At 50.0% G+C, this 17,192-nt stretch overlaps 1 protein-coding gene across 1 annotated transcript in view; it reads right to left on the bottom strand.

The window, feature by feature from the left end:
* Nucleotides 1–6,891, bottom strand: part of CABLES1 (Cdk5 and Abl enzyme substrate 1) — a 99,053-nt gene extending 92,162 nt beyond the window's left edge. The window contains exon 1 of the mRNA XM_080919963.1: nucleotides 5,878–6,891. Within this exon, the coding sequence (XP_080776089.1) occupies nucleotides 5,878–6,602 (725 nt within the window). The 5' untranslated portion in view covers nucleotides 6,603–6,891. The remainder of the gene's footprint in view (nucleotides 1–5,877) is intronic.
* Nucleotides 6,892–17,192: the final 10,301 nt, after the last annotated feature.

Below are 17,192 nucleotides of genomic sequence, written 5' to 3'. Positions count from 1 at the left end.
CCAATTCTGCCATCTTAGCACAGAGACCCAAAGACAAAACAGACTGTGGACGTGCCTGTATCCACAGACTGTGTGAGCGTGCCTGTATCCACAGACTGTGTGAGCGTGCCTGTATCCACAGACTGTGTGGACGTGCCTGTATCCACAGACTGTGTGGGCGTGCCTATATCCAGACTGTGGACGTGCCTGTATCCACAGACTGTGTGGACGTGCCTGTATCCACAGACTGTGTGAGCGTTCCTGTATCCACAGACTGTGTGGACGTGCCTGTATCCACAGACTGTGTGAGCGTTCCTGTATCCACAGACTGTGTGGACGTGCCTGTATCCACAGACTGTGTGAGCGTGCCTGTATCCACAGACTGTGTGGGTGTGCCTGTATCCACAGACTGTGTGTATCCAAGGAATCCATATATAAAAGTCCAATTGGCCATATCTTGCTGACCCCTGACACTACGAAGTCACAGAGTATCCGAAACAAAAAAAAGCCCAGGAAGGAAGCAGGGTGACCAGGCTCAGGAGAAGTACAGTGGGGATGGAAAGCAGAAACATGACAAGAAGGGACAGTATCAGGAGAATGTGTGGCCACAGAAGGCTCTGCTTCCCAGGCCCACAGAGGTTCTCCTTAGATGAAAGGAAGGTAGGAATCTAAATAAGAAAGCAGTGTGGGAGGTGACCTCTGAGGTCACCAAGTCTGCCTCTGAGGGCTGAAGTCAAAGAAGGAACTGTAACAAGTGAGCCATGAGGGCACCAGCAGATTCTGAGGATGAAAACCACACCCCACATATGGGCTGAGGGGCCTCAGGCAAGCTACTTAACCTCTCTACACCTCAAAACAGGATTGTTATAACTAGGACTCCCGGAATGTGTGTTGAATAACAATGCAGTGTTCAAGTCCAGCCCCAGACTTAAGGAAGAGTAAAAAGTTTCCCTGCCGGGTGGGAGGGCAAACCAAGAGCTCACCTACCATTCATCACCGCTGGATCCCGGGATAACTTGTACCACTCAACACAGCAAGGGATCCAATTTTATGTCTACACCTCCTGTGTTCAGCACAGTGGAGCTTTGTAATAGAAACTCTTCACAGTCAGCTCTTGCTGAATGAATACACAATACAGAGCATCCAGCTCCATAGACTAGAGCTTTTTCTACATACCTGGCACCCAAGGTCATCGTAGGTCCTCCGTGTGACCTTGGGCGCCGGCTCTACTCTTGGCTACGGCTGCAATCCACATCTATCTACAAAAGCACTTTATAAACAGGCCCCTTGGCAGTCACGGTTATTACTGCCTTTTTCCTTGATGGGGAGGGGTGCTGGCAAGGAATGGCCACCTCATCCACCTGCGTGGACGCCTCCTGAAGTCTAAAGTCCAGTGGGACCCTCCAGTTTCTCAAATGGCACAGCTGAAGGTCGGTCATACCTGTCCATAATCCCAGAATTTAAGAGGCAGGAGTTGGGAGGGGCAGAAACTCGAGGCCACCCTTGCCAGCAAAGCAAGTTTAAAGGGATATGGGCTATTCGATACCTTATTCAAAAATAAATAAAAGTCTGCCCTGCACTGAAGGTGCCCAGTCACTGGCTCAATTGCTCGCTCATTCATTCATACCTGTTTCCCAAAGCAGGTCCTAATTCACCACCTCTTTGCATCTAATTCTACAATTAAATCATCCCATGTCCCCAAGCCAGACACACCCTAGCCCTTCACCGAGACCACGGGGCTTACAAGCCCTGGGCATGGCAGGCTCCTTTATCCTAAGCCTTTAATACCAGGAGAAAACTGAAAGTCCAGAATTCTCAAAGCTGGTCCTGGATCAGGTCAGCAGCTCATACTGTTTCTCTTTGTTCTGTCTGTAAGTTCCACTACCATCAGCCAGTCCTCACACAACTCCCAGATGAGGCGGGACAGGCACCAACAGCTTCTGGAGTAGCTGATGGGTGGACAGAGCCCAAAGCGGCTTCTGTATCTCTCCCAGCAAGCCAACACCAGGCTTCCCATTGGTTCACCCCCCAGAGTTGACACATGCTGCAGATTTTATTACCAGGAAAACACAACCTGGGCCCGAGATGCCTCTGCCATCAGCCAAGGATAATTACTAATGTTCGTTAGCCCACTGGAAAGCTCAGTGGTCACCACCCTGCCTGGAGCCTGCCTCTGCCCAAGAGCACAGCTCTGGATTCTGAAACTCATGTTGCTGAAACCTGGCTCAGGGGTAGCCTGAGATTGCTGACTGCTGGGGAATTCAGTCAGGAAGCAAGGCAGGAACGACCATCTCTCCTCACAGGCTCTGGCTCTCAACTCCTGGGTTTCTTTCTTTCCAACAAAACCTCAGTGGTTACAGTTTATAGTAGCATGAGCCAGGTTTCCACAATGAGGTGGGAGCAGCAGAGGGAGGAAGCAGAAACCCCTAAGTGGCCAAAGGAAACAATCTGCCAAGAGCCAGGGCTCTGCCCTGAAGGGCTGGGTGGTCCTGAGCAAGTGACTTAACCGGCCTCACTCCCGGAAGTCCTCAGACCTGGACAGTGCCTCCCTCCACAGCAGCTTCCTCTTCTGTCTCCAAGGCTGGTTAGCTGCTTAGAAGGAACTGCTAGCTTTTGTTTGGGGGCAATTTGTAGCCCAGGCTGGCCTTTATCCTCTTTCCTTCCGGATCCTGAATGCTAGGGTCACCAACAAAGGCTACCAAGACTAGACGACAGTGCTCTTAAAGAATAGATCCCAAGGAGGTGCTAACTACATTAACATCTGACAGCCCTTACCCCAGGAGCACATTTAGCAATCCATAGTTTAGCATTCAGAAAGTTAAGTCCAGCCAAGGCATTTGCAAACACAGGTGGAAGAGCTCAGAGGAAAGTGGACTTAGAAGGGCAGACTGACCTTTCCAGCCCAGGATATGGGTCCTTGTCAAGTGGCCCCAGCGGACCACACCTTGACTGGCGCACTACAACTCAGGTGTTTACAAGCCAAAGGCCTGTGCTACTTCTGAACAGTCACTGCGGCCCTTCCAGCTCACACCTGAGCTCTACTCTGCACTGCTCGGTGGGTGGCTGTCTGCCAACCAAAGATCCTGGAAGTGGAACACGGGTTTCTGCCAGCTGTGGCCTGAGATGATGGTGTCTAAAGTAAAAGAAATCGTAAGATACATTTTCAAAATCTGCTCCCCTTTGCCTGTTAACCCCTTGCCTATGTGGGGCTCACTGCAGGGTGGGAAGCTAAGGGTGGCCGGGGGCTTCCCCAGGCCTGTGTGACCATCAGAAAAGAGGTATGAATTCACATGGGGTAACTGACCTCCCGTGTTCCTGGCAAACGGCAAGGCAGTAAGTGAGCAGGCTGGAAGCGGAAGAGAAGGAACCATCGTGGAATGGCTGGGCCCATGGTCTCAGTCCAGTCTGAGACACTACCTCAGTCACTCCGATCCCTCAAGTCTCTCTGTCTGTGGGGGCCACATGCCTTTGCTGGCCAGTCTGCATGTACGGAGAGGGTAACCGCACGCATTCATGGTTACTGAGCACGCTCTACAGGCCTGACCACAGACACGGTCCTCTCTGCAGCTCAAACACTGCACAGCGAAGCACTGTGTTCTAACTGGCCTGGGGTCATAGCTGAGTGGGGAAGTGCTTCTCTGGGCGATCTGGGTTCCATTCCCGGAATCTTAGACGTCCGGAGGGAAGAGACCAGAAAGAGTTTTAAGAGTCCAGGTCTTGGAGCTGTGATTCTTAATATTTTATTTATTTATTTGTATCCTGGGAATTTGTCAGTTACCTGGGAAACTATCAGGCAGGCCCACAGGTCAGAGTGAAAACCGAAGGACTGCCCTTTAAGCTCTCCATGAGGGTCCAGAGCCCACAGTCTGAAGCAAAAAGGCTTCAAAGAATTTCTTACAGAGCTGGGAAGGAATCCACAGGAAGTCCACTTTGACTGGCAGCTCACATCCCACCCATGTTTGCTGGTTGGACAGTTGGTTGGTTTTTTTTGTAAAGCAGCTTACGGAGAGAGCCACATAGGCCGCTGGGCCTCAGAAGGCCCACAGGTGGTAAGGCAGGGACAGGGCAAGCCACACCTGGGCTTAGGTGACCACAAACAGGAGAAAGTACTGTTCGGGATCAGAAAGTAACATGCCTCAGGCAAAGGTCTCCTGGCCACACTGACCACTCAAACCCTGTAACCTTCCCTCTGCCTCTCTATCAAGAACGTCCAAAAGGTGGTGGTGCAAGCCTTTAATCCCCACATGTGGAAGGAAGAGACAGGAGGATCTCTGAGTTGGAGGCTAGCCTGGTCTACAGAGAGAGTTCCAGGACAGCCAGGGCTACCCAGAGAGATCCTGTCTGGGAAAAACAAAAACAACCTGTCAAAAAGCAAACCTATCAGACTTCCAGACATAGGCTGTTCAGAAATAATTTCCTTTATGACTGTCTGGCAAGGGTACATCTTTGAGACTAGCACATCCCAAGGTGTGTTTGGACAGAAAGGATCAATAAACCATCCTAAGGGTTCCCAGAGCTAGGATTACCAAAGAAGCTCTGGATGTCTTTTAACACAGAAATGCTAGAAGCTCCACACCTCCTGGAGAAGAGGGGCGGGGGAAGGACCGGCCCTCCAGGGGACATGGTCTTCTTAGCCCAGCACCAGTTTATATTACAAAGCCTGTCATAACCCTATGGTGGCCTCTAGGGCGAGTGGTAAGACTGGCCCTAGGGCTGCCCATCCACCACAAAGGATGCAAGCTGTGACAAGAAAGGACTGTCACTTGTACCCAGTATCACTAGCTCATCAGAGCTGTCAGGAGGCTGCTTCCCAGACTCCACACCCCTGCCCAAGGCCCGTGCACACTTGAACTATAACACTCCCTGGCAGCACAGGTCTGATTTCACACGCTGGGAAGCTAGCAAACTTCTATGTAAACCCGGCTGGCCCTTCTCTTAATTTCATTAACCAAGGAAGTTAGGTTTTCCAACAGACCATCAACAGGAAAGCGACAGCAACAGAGGCCGATCTCTACCCACCTAATGCCCACAGAACACTGGCCAGGCCCTATCCCTTCAGAGGAAACAGAGGCCTTGGTTCCCTGAGTTAATAATGCTAGTTAACTAAGGTAGTCAGTGCTATAATTTCTCAGGCGGCTTCATTAACTAAGGAGGAAGGACTCCCGCCACAGGCCCGCAGAGCCCCACCCTTGGGCTTCTTCCCCAACCTGTAGGTAATCTCCCGATCCCACACAGAACCAAGGCCACTGCCCTAGCATACAGCACTTAACTCCAGCTATTTCGCCAATAAGTAGATCTCATGTTTTTGCTAAGATGTTCAAACCCGCAGATAAACGCGCACGGCGTACAATAAGCGTCTCACGCCTGTTTTCTCGGAATGAAAAAGTCTCAGGCCACATTTCCTCTGTCCCCACACCCTAGGCCTGAACCAAGGAAATGCCAAAAGAACTTTCCATTTCTTAGGAAAACATGATTTCCCGGGCTCCACAAACTTTCCAGAGGGGTTCCCACGTGTCTGTGACTAGTTGGGGCTCCGGAGCGCCGCCCGCCCCGGCCCCACCCACTGCACCCGTCGGCCGCTGGCCCGGAGCTGGGGACGCGCCCCGGGATCTGGACAGGTTTTCAGGAAGCTGGTGATCTCCACGCACCGCTTCTTAACCGCTTCTTCCAACTCCCAACTCCCTGGCCAAAGCAGGAGCATGGTGCGGCCGTTCTGTTAGTGCCGGGTTCGTGCACATGTGTGACCACACACTCCCTGGGCCTCTTCCCCTTTCAGATGCTCTAGTGGTTTGGGATTCTGCCCGGGAGCCCGGGATCTGGCCAGGAGCAGGAACCCAGTGGGGTTCCTGTGGTCGGGACACAGCAAAGCTGGGCGAGCGTGGTATCCATGATACTCACCGGGACCTCTGCAGCTGCTCCAAGGCGCTAGTGCTGCCGCCCTGGCCTGACTGCTCCAAGGCGCAGTAGTTCTGCGAGTTCTGCCTGGAGAAGGCGATGGGCAGGATTCCCTGAGTGAACGAGTTGAGGCGGCCCCGACTGCCGCTCGCACTCCCGGGGGTCCCGGAGCCCAAGACGCTGGCCGGTGGCACCTGCACGTTGGTGAAGGCATCGTCCTCCTCCAGCTCCTCCCGCCTGGCGGCTCCGGGCCCGTCAGGCAACTGCAGCTGAGCACCGGTGACGGCTGGGGCTGAGCGGGGCGGCTGAGATGGCTCTCCCAACACCCGGGGGACCAGGGACGGCGGCAGCGGGCAAGGGCTGGAACCCGAGCCGGCGGTCCACGGCGCGGCCGCGGTGCCCGGTGCCGAGAACGCGCTGCAGCCGGCGGCCAGCAGGCTGAGCCGAGCCCTTGCTCCCGGCTTGGCCGCGCCGCCCTCCTCGCCGCCGCCCCACTCGTGGTCCTGCAGAGGCGGCCGTCCGTCCAGAGAAATGTTGGTGAGGAAGGACAGGGCAGCCTGGCGGCGCCGCGGGTCCATGCGCGGCTTACGGAGAGGCTCCGGCGGCGCGGTGGCCGGAGGCAGCGGCGGCTGCACCCCGCTGGTGGCCGCAACGTCCGAGCCGCCGCCGCGACTGCTACTGCTGCTGCTGCAGGCGGCCGTGCCCGCGGTGGCGGTCGCGGCCGCCATTGTGTCCGTCTGCGGCGTCAGTTCCGCGGTGCCCGAGAAGCGTGTGGCCGGTGCCGAGTGCTAAGCGGCGGCCGCGAGCCCCAGCGACCCGGGCTGGGCAGGGCGCGGGGCGCGGGCGGTGTGCGAGGCGGCCCTGCCCTCCCGCGGGCGGGCCATTCTCGGCCCTGGGCGCTCGGGCGCCGCTGGGACCCACTCGCGCCTGGCTCGCCCTCCGCGTCCGGGACCCGCGCGCGCCTGGCCGGCCCTCCGTGCCCCGCGATCACGGACTCCCGGCCCGGCGGTCCGTATTTATAAGTGCGCGCACCCCGCGCTCGCGCTCCGGAGCGCTCTTTGCAATAACACAGTATCACGTGTGGGGAATGAGACCTGGGAGGAAAACAAAGCCGCAGGCGGAGGCCGCAGCGGCGGGAGGCGACCGCGCAGGAGGAGGTGAAAGAGGAGGAGAGAAGCAGCGCCAGGCGCGTGGCGGGGCGGGGGCTCACCAGGCCGGTCCCCACGGTCCCAGCTATTCCTGGGGCGCGCGGAAGCCAGGTGCTGGCGGCGAGCACGTCACCCCTGTACGCTCGGGCGGGGAACCACGGATGTCTGTAGAGTGCGGTGAGCCGCAGCCCAGGCTCGTGCTTAGGGGGCGATCACCTGGAGCCTTTGCACCCGACCCAATAGCCAGATTTGGCGTTAGCCATGGGCCTGGACACACTAGTTCTTGTTAACAGTTCCGTGGGAGGATACACCTTCCTATGTGGACGTCCCCACCGAAGATGTCACTGGGATGTGACCCCACTATTTAGCAGACCCAGGGGGCGGCTGCCAAGATAAATGTAAAGGCACCCAGCTGGTTGCCCCGGTGTGTGAGCACCTTCTATGTGGCGTTAATACACACACCCCTGGTACTCTTAGCAAAGGACAGCCACGATGTTCATTTTGTCTCTGAAAATGTATTGCATTTTCTGTGAAGATCTGAGCAGGTTAAAATAATCTTACACATGTCTTTTATTCCTCTATAAACGGACTGATATTCCCATTTGTTTCCTCAACATCTGTTTGGCCCCTGGTTATGTTCCAGAAAGATGGGTTCCTGACTAGGGACACAGTGACTCTGGGTTTAGGAAGAACTAGCCCAACCCCAACAAGTGGTTTTAGGGTGAGCAACTGCAGGGCTACCCAGCCACTTGCCAAAGACCCCCGCTGAGTTCTCTAGGCGTGGGGATGACTTACTGAATACTGTATGAAACAATTGCCCTGAATTAGGCTCGGTGGCACCCAAGAAACCTGCTACACTTCTCTGAGGGAGAAGCAACGTGTTTAAAATGAACGGATTAATTTAATTAGAGGTTTAAATTTAGCCTTGGAGCTAATGGTAACTCTACATTGAAATTCCACTCCTTTTCAGGTTCAGCAGAGTAAATTATGTAGCGGCGAGCAAGCGTATCCGGCTTGGAGCTGTGCAGCCAACCTGTCGGAGATAGGCGGGGTTTGGGTTACAGGGACAGGGATAAACAGGTCTCATGGCTGTAGGAACAATTGTTCATATTTAATTCTGGGCCCTATTTAGGCCTTATGAAAAAGCAGAGGCCTGTCTGCTGCCGAATCAAGTTAAAACCTAGTGACCAACTCTAAATTTTATTAGGTTTTTAATACTTTTCCTTCAAACTTCAAGTCACTCTATTAAATTGACTTAATTTACCTGATCACTGGCCTAACTTTGGGGGGAGGGGTAATGTTAAGTGAGACTCCAATTCTGTTCCTGTAAAAGAAATATATATATATATATATATATTATTTGTGACTCCCCCAATAAATGATGTTTTAAACAAACACGAGGGGGGAAATCACTAACAATCTTATCATCTATGGTAATATTTTTGTTTGTATCTTGAAATATCAAGAAAGCAATGGTGACAATCAGTCTTTGTACTATGAAACATATACACAAAATATTTTGTAATATATAAGTATATATTATAATATGTAAAATGGTTTTATAATATTTATTTCATGTGTATACAGAATCTTACCTTTGGGGGCAGTATGGAGGACCCAAATATTTTATAATATATAAGTATATATTATAATATGTAAAATGGTTTTATAATATGTATTTCATGTGTATACAGAATCTTACCTTTGGGGGCAGTATGGAGGACCCAAATATTTTATAATATATAAGTATATATTATAATATGTAAAAATGGTTTTATAATATGTATTTCATGTGTATACAGAATCTTACCTTTGGGGGCAGTATGGAGGACCCAAATATTTTATAATATATAAGTATATATTATAATATGTAAAATGGTTTTATAATATGTATTTCATGTGTATACAGAATCTTACCTTTGGGGGCAGTATGGAGGACCCAAATATTTTATAATATATAAGTATATATTATAATATGTAAAAATGGTTTTATAATATGTATTTCATGTGTATACAGAATCTTACCTTTGGGGGCAGTATGGAGGACCCAAATATTTTATAATATATAAGTATATATTATAATATGTAAAATGGTTTTATAATATGTATTTCATGTGTATACAGAATCTTACCTTTGGGGGCAGTATGGAGGACCCAAATATTTTATAATATATAAGTATATATTATAATATGTAAAATGGTTTTATAATATGTATTTCATGTGTATACAGAATCTTACCTTTGGAGCAGTATGGAGGACCCAGGGTTGTGTGTATCCTAGGCAAGTACTCCACCACTGAGCTGTATCTCCAGCTCTATTTTCTTGTTCTTAAACTTTGAGACCAGGTCTGTAGTCTCAACTGGTCACGAACTCACTTTGTAGTACAGGCAGACCTTGAACTTATGAACCTCCAGCCTTGCTTCTCAGACAGCTAGGATTACAGGTCCATCATACAATATTAACTTTTTAAAGTTTAAGTCGTTTCTGGGGTAGATGACATGCTCTGTTTTAAGGCCTAGAGAAGATCTAATCTGCCTCCTCAGATTCTTGTTGTGTACTAGTATCTTTTCAGCAAACCCATGTATTTGACCATTTTATATATGAATTTGCTTACTTTAAGTTTCAAGTAGGCTGATGGATTTCAAGTGTTTATTAAAGCAGCAAATTAACCTCCATGTCTCTATGCTCCCAAAGTGAGGATCCTGAGAGATGATTTATTGCTCCCTAACTGGGTGTCAGCCACTGCATACTTGACCACCCGGTGGCAGTGGTGAAAGGGCATTGTCATTAATATTTTAAAGATTAGTCACAGAAAATTTGAATAAACAGGTCTCAATGGCACCATGGCCCACGCATGCTCCTGCGCCCCCTGCTGGTAAGGCTGTTTTACAGGCAGGCGGGGCTCCAGTTTCCATCCCCCTCCTCATCCTTGACAGTCAGCTAGAATGGAAAAACCACACTGTGGAGCAAGAGCTCTGGGCTCCTAAGGCAGGTCACATAATCCTCGGAACTCATTTCCGCTATGGGCTGCTCGGGTTTCCAGAGGAACTTGACCAAGAGACTTCTGGTAGTCCTTCAGTGTGCTTTAAAAATCACAGGAGTCGTTAACGTGGCCCAAAGGAGCTCTTCATTTGAAGTGAGACCTGTGTGGAAGGTTAAATAAGACCAGAATCTGAGCTGTCCTCTGGGTCCTCGGGGTCCGTGTTCCTTATGTAGGTGTGGTTCAGAGGCGGGCACTGACGAGAGGAAGTCAGATGACGTCCTGAAGACCGGGATTCTGGGCCGCTTGCTGTTCTTTTCAGCATCCCAGCCTTGAGACGGTGGCTTTGCACACTTCCTTCTCTACCGCAATGTGCTCCACTACGGCTCTGAACAACGTGGGCAATAATTTATGTCACAAGGCTCCAAAATGATGAGCTAAAAGAAAACATTCTCTTTAAATATATTTTAATATCTCATTTTGTGTGTGTGAACACGTGTGTGTGTGTGTGTGTGTGTGTGATATAGAACATGTATGGAAGTTAGAGGACAAACTTAGAGAGCTGTTTTTCTATCATGTGGTTCTGGGCATTAAATTCAAAGTATCAGGTTTAGCAGCTGGAGCCTTATCTGCTGAGCCCTGGCTCCCAACCCTTTTTTCTATAAGTTGATCAGCTCAAGTATTTGTAAGAGAAGTAGGTAGCCAACAACACAATTTTGCATTTACATTCTTTGTGTATTGTAGCCATAAGGGCAGGAAAAGGAGATGGAGTGCTCCCTGCACCCACCCCCATTTCACCTTTGGAAGTGTCACCACTCTGAGGAGAAAGGTTCCCCCAGTACAAGTGTTACGGCTCTGACAAGGAACACCACAAAGTCACACTGCACAGTGGACCTCACGGAGGCTTATTGGGAAAGACACAGGAGGATGGCTGCCTCTCAGGAGAGGCGCAGCCGGGACCTGAGTGAGAGGCAGGTTTATGGACGGCTTCTTGAGTGAGGAGATTTCCAGGGTGGAGATTTCAGGATGGGAGTTAGTGAGACTTCAAGTCCCGAGCTTTGGGTACATACAGGAATTGATGAGATTTCAAGCTCAGGAACTAGTGGGTTTTCAAACTCAGAAGTGAGCTCTGACCTTTTACCCTACAACCTTCACATTACCCCTTTCAGAGTCCAAGTCTGGAAACTTCCATAGATTCCAGGGACCCAAAATGCATGTACTGTCTAGATCAACAAATTCAGTACCTACCTGGGCTTTTACAAAAAAGAACATACATAAAATTTCTGGTTTTTAAAAATAATACCATTAACGCAAAGTCTGGAAAGTAGCTTATAAATGGTAGTGACATCACTCAGAAGCTGACACAGGAGAAATAAGCTGTAGACTCAGCACACCAGGCTGCAGTACTAGCTCAGGTCCTTCCAAGCAGGTCCAGCATGGATAAGTGCTCAGCTCCCTGTCTCGGTGTTCTGGTGCATCAACGTGGACTGGTGTGTTTACTGCAGGGGTGAGCACTGCTGGTGATGTCAGTGGGGTTGGTGTGTTTACTGCAGGTGTGAGCACTGCTGGTGATGTCAGTGGGGTTGGTGTGTTTACTGCAGGGGTGAGCACTGCTGGTGATGTCAGTGGGATTGCAGGGGTGAGCACTGCTGGTGATGTCAGTGGGATTGCAGGGGTGAGCATTGGTGGTGATCTCATTGGGATGGCAGGGGTGAGCATTGGTGATGATGTCAGTGGGATTGCAGGGGTGAGCATTGGTGGTGATGTCATTGGGATTGCAGGGGTGAGCACTGCTGGTGATGTCAGTGGGATTGCAGGGGTGAGCATTGGTGGTGGTGTCATTGGGATGGCAGGGGTGAGCATTGGTGGTGATGTCAGTGGGATTGCAGGGGTGAGCATTGGTGGTGATGTCAGTGGGGTTGGTGTGTTTACTGCAGGGGTGAGCATTGGTGGTGATGTCATTGGGATTGCAGGGGTGAGCACTGCTGGTGATGTCAGTGGGATTGCAGGGGTGAGCACTGCTGGTGATGTCAGTGGGATTGCAGGGGTGAGCATTGGTGATGATGTCAGTGGGATGGCAGGGGTGAGCATTGGTGGTGATGTCAGTGGGATTGCAGGGGTGAGCATTGGTGGTGATGTCAGTGGGGTTGGTGTGTTTACTGCAGGGGTGAGAATTGGTGGTGATGTCAGTGGGATTGCAGGGGTGAGCACTGCTGGTGATGTCATTGGGATTGCAGGGGTGAGCACTGCTGGTGATGTCAGTGGGATTGCCTGGGTGAGCACTGCTGGTGATGTCAGTGGGATTGCAGGGGTGAGCATTGATGATGTCAGTGGGATTGCAGGGGTGAGCACTGCTGGTGATGTCAGTGGGGTTGGTGTGTTTACTGCAGGGGTGAGCACTGCTTGTGGTGTCAGTGGGATGGCAGGGGTGAGCATTGGTGGTGATGTCAGCAGCTGTCTATTTAGCGCTCACAGACAGCTATTTTTAGAAAAATGCAAACTACAGGAACCAAACAGAAGATGGCCCAGCGTGCCTTGGGTCTTGTTGTTTGTACTCCCCTCTTGGCTCCGATCTGGATCGATTGTTGTACTGTGTTCTGCCTACTGCTGCTGGGACACACACCTAAGCAGTGGATCTGAGACAGAGGCCTGGTGCCGGAAGCCGCTTTTCTGTGTGCAGTGAAATGGAGACCTAAGACGGAACTACCCAGGAGGTGCTCCCAAGGCTCTGACGTGTCTGGAAGCTGACCTTGCTGGGATTCATGTCACCTCTGCTGACAAGTGACTGACAGACTGGGCAGACAGGGCCTGGCCTCCGAATATCTTCGTTGATTTCCTTGATTTTCCTTAGGACTTCTGGGATGTGATACAACATTTGGATACAATAGGAAGCTGGGGGATATTGATGGGAAAGTAAGCTCACTGAGTAATACTTAACCCCATAAAGCAACTTAAAAAACGCGGCTTCAAGCTCTCAACCCCATCGTTCCTAATGCCATCCACACCAGGCTCTCCAGTGGACTCTGTGACTTCCAGGAACGGGGAGGAGAGGACCTGTTCTGGGGTCTCAGGCCAGGGGAGGGATTTGCACTGCGGTGCAGTAGGTATTGAAGAGTGGGAGGCACAGGGAATGTTAAACTCCGGACCATACCCAGGACTCCTACACCAACCTCGGCTCCCAAGGTTTAGGACAGGCCACCGCGCCGCCTCCGCCGCTGCAACCACAACCACTGCTGCTGCTGCTGCTGCTGCTGCCTTCCTTCTCCTCCAGTTGGAATCGATGCCCACTTCCCCCCCTACCCCCCTGGAGGATTAGCTGAATTGCCCGCTGTACCCAACTATGGGAGACGGCGCCCTCCTTTTAAGTTTAGAAGGGCCCAGTCTCCAGCAGCTGTCTCACACCTGTATACCTGCTGTTTATGCTGCCTCAGGTCACAGACTCAACCCAGGGGGTGTCGCTTCCACCGAGCAGCTAGGGAATTTGCATACTGCCTTTGTAGCGTGCATTTGAGATCTCAAGATCTCAAATCTTGAGAGCTGGAGTCACGGAGTAAAGCAGCATTTTCTGGTAACGCGGATAATCGAGTTGTGTCTTTCTTTTAAAACCCTCAGACCTTCGCCTGATTCAGGATAGCTGCTGGCGGTGCAGGGGCCATCCTCCCTCTCCTCCTCCTCCTCCTCCCTCTCCTCCCCCTCCTCCCCCTCCTCCACCTGCTCTTCTTTATAAACAGGGTTTCTCTGTGTAGCCCTGGCTGTCCTAGAGTCTCTCAGTAGACCAGGATAGCCTTGAAGTCACAGAGATCCGCCTGCCTCCGCTTCCAGAATGCTGGGATTAGAGGTGTGCGTCACCACTGCCTGGTAGGACGAGGTTTCCTACACTTTTCACTCATACCTCCTGTTAGGAAAAGAATAAAGGGGGTGGAGTATGGCCCATGGAGGTGCATCGAGGCCTGGGGGCAAGGGAGGTGCCTCTGAGGGGCCTATGTTGGGAATCCCTTCCCCCTGAAGGACCAGCCACACGAAGTTATAGTACAGAATAGAGTTTATTCAGGTCATGGGGAGAGTTAAGAGGGTAGTAGAGGCAGAGAGAGGGAAGAGAGGAGTAGAGAAGTAGAGGAGTAGAGGCCATGAGAGTGGGGAAGGGAAGGAGGAGAGGAGGGGTAAGGGTGGGAGAGCAAGAGGGTAAGAGAGAGAGGAGGGGGCAAGCAGCCCCTTTTATAGTGTCAGGTCACGGGGTGGAGCATACCTGGCTATTGCCACGTAACCAAGGGTGGGGTTTACCTGGCTGTTTCTAGGTAACTGAGGGGCGGGGTTACACCTGTAGTATAAAGATATAGAGAATATGTACACAAAACTTTTACTGATAATGAGTCATAAAATGTGTTTTAAACAATCTAGGTACTCAAGAACTTGTCATTTATTACAGAGAAACTCAAATGCCCCCCCCCAATTTAATTTAAAGTTGAACCTGATATATAATAGCACAAGATTCGATGTGTCTTCCTATTTTCAGAGCAGATTCATCAGTGCTGAGTGTTAAGTAACTTTTGTTTGCCTGATGTCATTGTCATCTCAGAGGCTTACTGCTGAATAAGTTCACCTTTTTAGTTCTTTCTGAACTGTAGGTGGCTGGTTCAACTCTCCAAGGTGATTGACTCAAACCAGCTTCCCTCAGCTTCTCACTGAATTGTTCTGTCTAGCTTCAAACTAACTCTGGTGATCTGTTCTAATTTCCTGGGTCCTTCCTATTCTCTGGTTCATTCTGTCTTCACTTGCAACCTGTCTCTGAGAAACTGTCCTAGTAAAACTGCTCTCCCTCCTTCTCTGTCTGTATGTCTGTGTGTCTGTGTCTGTGTCTGTGTGTGTGTGTCTGTGTGTGTGTCTGTGTGTGTCTGTCTGTGTGTGTCTGTCTGTGTATGTGCCTGTATGTATCTTTATGTGTGTCTGTCTGTGTCTGTCTGTATGTGTGTGTCTGTGTGTGTCTGTCTGTATGTGTATGTGTGTGTCAGTAGGTGTATGTGTTTTTGTCTATGTGTGTGTCTGTATGTGTGTGTGTCTGTCTGTGTATGTCTGTGTGTGTCTGTATGTATGTGTGTCTCTGTGTATGTATGTGACTGTTTTTGTGTCTGTCTGTGTGTGTCTGTTTTTGTGTCTGTCTGTATGTCTGTCTGTGTGTGTGTCTGTCTATGTGTGTCTGTCTGTGTCTATGTGTCTGTGTGTGTGTGTCTCTGTCTGTGTGTATGCTACTTCTCGTCACCTCTCTTTCCTGTCTGTTCTTTTGAGAGTTGGGCGTATCCTATCTCTGACTCATTCTGTTAAATTTTTCTCTGATCTATCACTTTGTCTGCCCTTCAATTAGACATCACTTTCAAACATAACTGCTTCCTTCTACAAACTAGCCTTACCCCATTGTTAGGGATTAAGTGTATGTACTAAGTGCATGTCTGTATTCTACTCAGATCATACTGTAAATCAGAGCTTGTCTGGCTTCACATAGACCTAGAATGTCTTCGGAGGTGATCCCCAGCAAGAAAAGCCATGTTGCCAGATTAAAATTCCTCTACATTTGAGGACACCACTTCACATAAATACACAGCACAAATGACAGGTGGGGGCTGAGGAGATGACTTAACAGTAAAGAGCACTTCATGCTCTTGCAAGGACCCCAGTTTGGTTCCTAACAATCAGTTAGTGGCTTATAACCACCTCAATTCTCGGTTCAGGAAATCCGGTGCCTTCTTCTGACCTCTGCAGGCACCAGGTGTGCACATATGCACATACATACATGTATGTGGGCACACAGATGTGCACATATGCACATACATACATGTATGCAGGCACCAGGTGTGCACATGTGCACATACATACATGTATGCAGGCACCAGGTATCCACATGTGCACATGTGCACATACATACATGTATGCAGGCACCAGGTGTGCACTTATGCACATACACACATGTATTTGGGCACACAGATGTGCACATATGCACATACACACATGTATGCAGGCACCAGGTGTGCACATATGCACATACACACATGTATGCGGGCACACAGATGTGCACATATGCACATACATACATGTATGTGGGCACACAGATTTGCACATGTGCACATACATACATGTATGCAGGCACCAGGTATGCACATGTGCACATACATACATGTATGCAGGCACCAGGTGTGCACATGTGCACATACATACATGTATGCAGGCACCAGGTGTGCACATATGCACATACACACATGTATGCGGGCACACAGATGTGCACATATGCACATACACACATGTATGTGGGCACGCAGATAAAGTAAGTAAATTGTGTTAATGACGGAAGTTTCTTCAAGGCTGTTCAGAAACTGTTGAAAATCCTATCCTAGTCCCAACCCCAAATTCATTTAATGGTTATAATAGTCACTTATCAACTTGACTAGATTTCTAGATTTAAAATTAGCTAGGGACACAGTCTGCACAAGTCTCTGAGGGTGTTTTCAAAGTGGTTTAACTGAAGAGGAAAGACCCACCAGAATGTGGCTAGCACCATACAGGGGCTGGATTCTTGAATAGCTTCAAAGTGAGCTAAGCTGTGTGCATTGCCTCCTGCTTCCTGCCTACAGTGGATGGGACCAGCCCGTGGTACCCAACTGCCAGGCCTGTATGTCCTCTGTTATGTGTAGTTTTAAGCTCTACCTACTTTTAGTTTGGGAGGTAATTGCACTACCAGCCCCCACCCAGCTTCCTTTGGATCCTTGGACAAAAGACACACACACACACACACACACACACACACACACACACAGAGTTTGTTCCTTGTCAACTTGCCTTAGGACACAATTACTACTATCTCTCACTTGGGAAACCACGCCCTTACCAATTTCTTCTCTTAGTTTCTTCCACCTGCCCTGAACTTCAGTTGCTAAAATCCCCTAACCACCTGCCAGTAGGAGTGGCCTGTGTGGCCTCTCCATTTTGAGATATCATACAGTTGCTTGGCTCTCCTCTCTCCAACTCTTGCGTCCCTCTCCCTTCCTCCAGAGAAACTGAAGTCCCGCCTATACCTTCCACCCAACAATTGGCCCAAGGCTTTCTTCACTGATAGATCAAGAACCAATTAGGGAACAGGACCTTAGCATCAGAACCACTCCCTATAACCCTCAGGTGATTTTGTCAGATATTTTGTGAACAC

This window comes from Micromys minutus, assembly GCF_963924665.1.
Source record: "Micromys minutus genome assembly, chromosome: 8".
Taxonomy (NCBI): domain Eukaryota; kingdom Metazoa; phylum Chordata; class Mammalia; order Rodentia; family Muridae; genus Micromys; species Micromys minutus.
The sequence above is the reverse complement of the archived record's forward strand: the minus strand, read 5'-3'. Positions and strand labels throughout refer to the sequence as shown.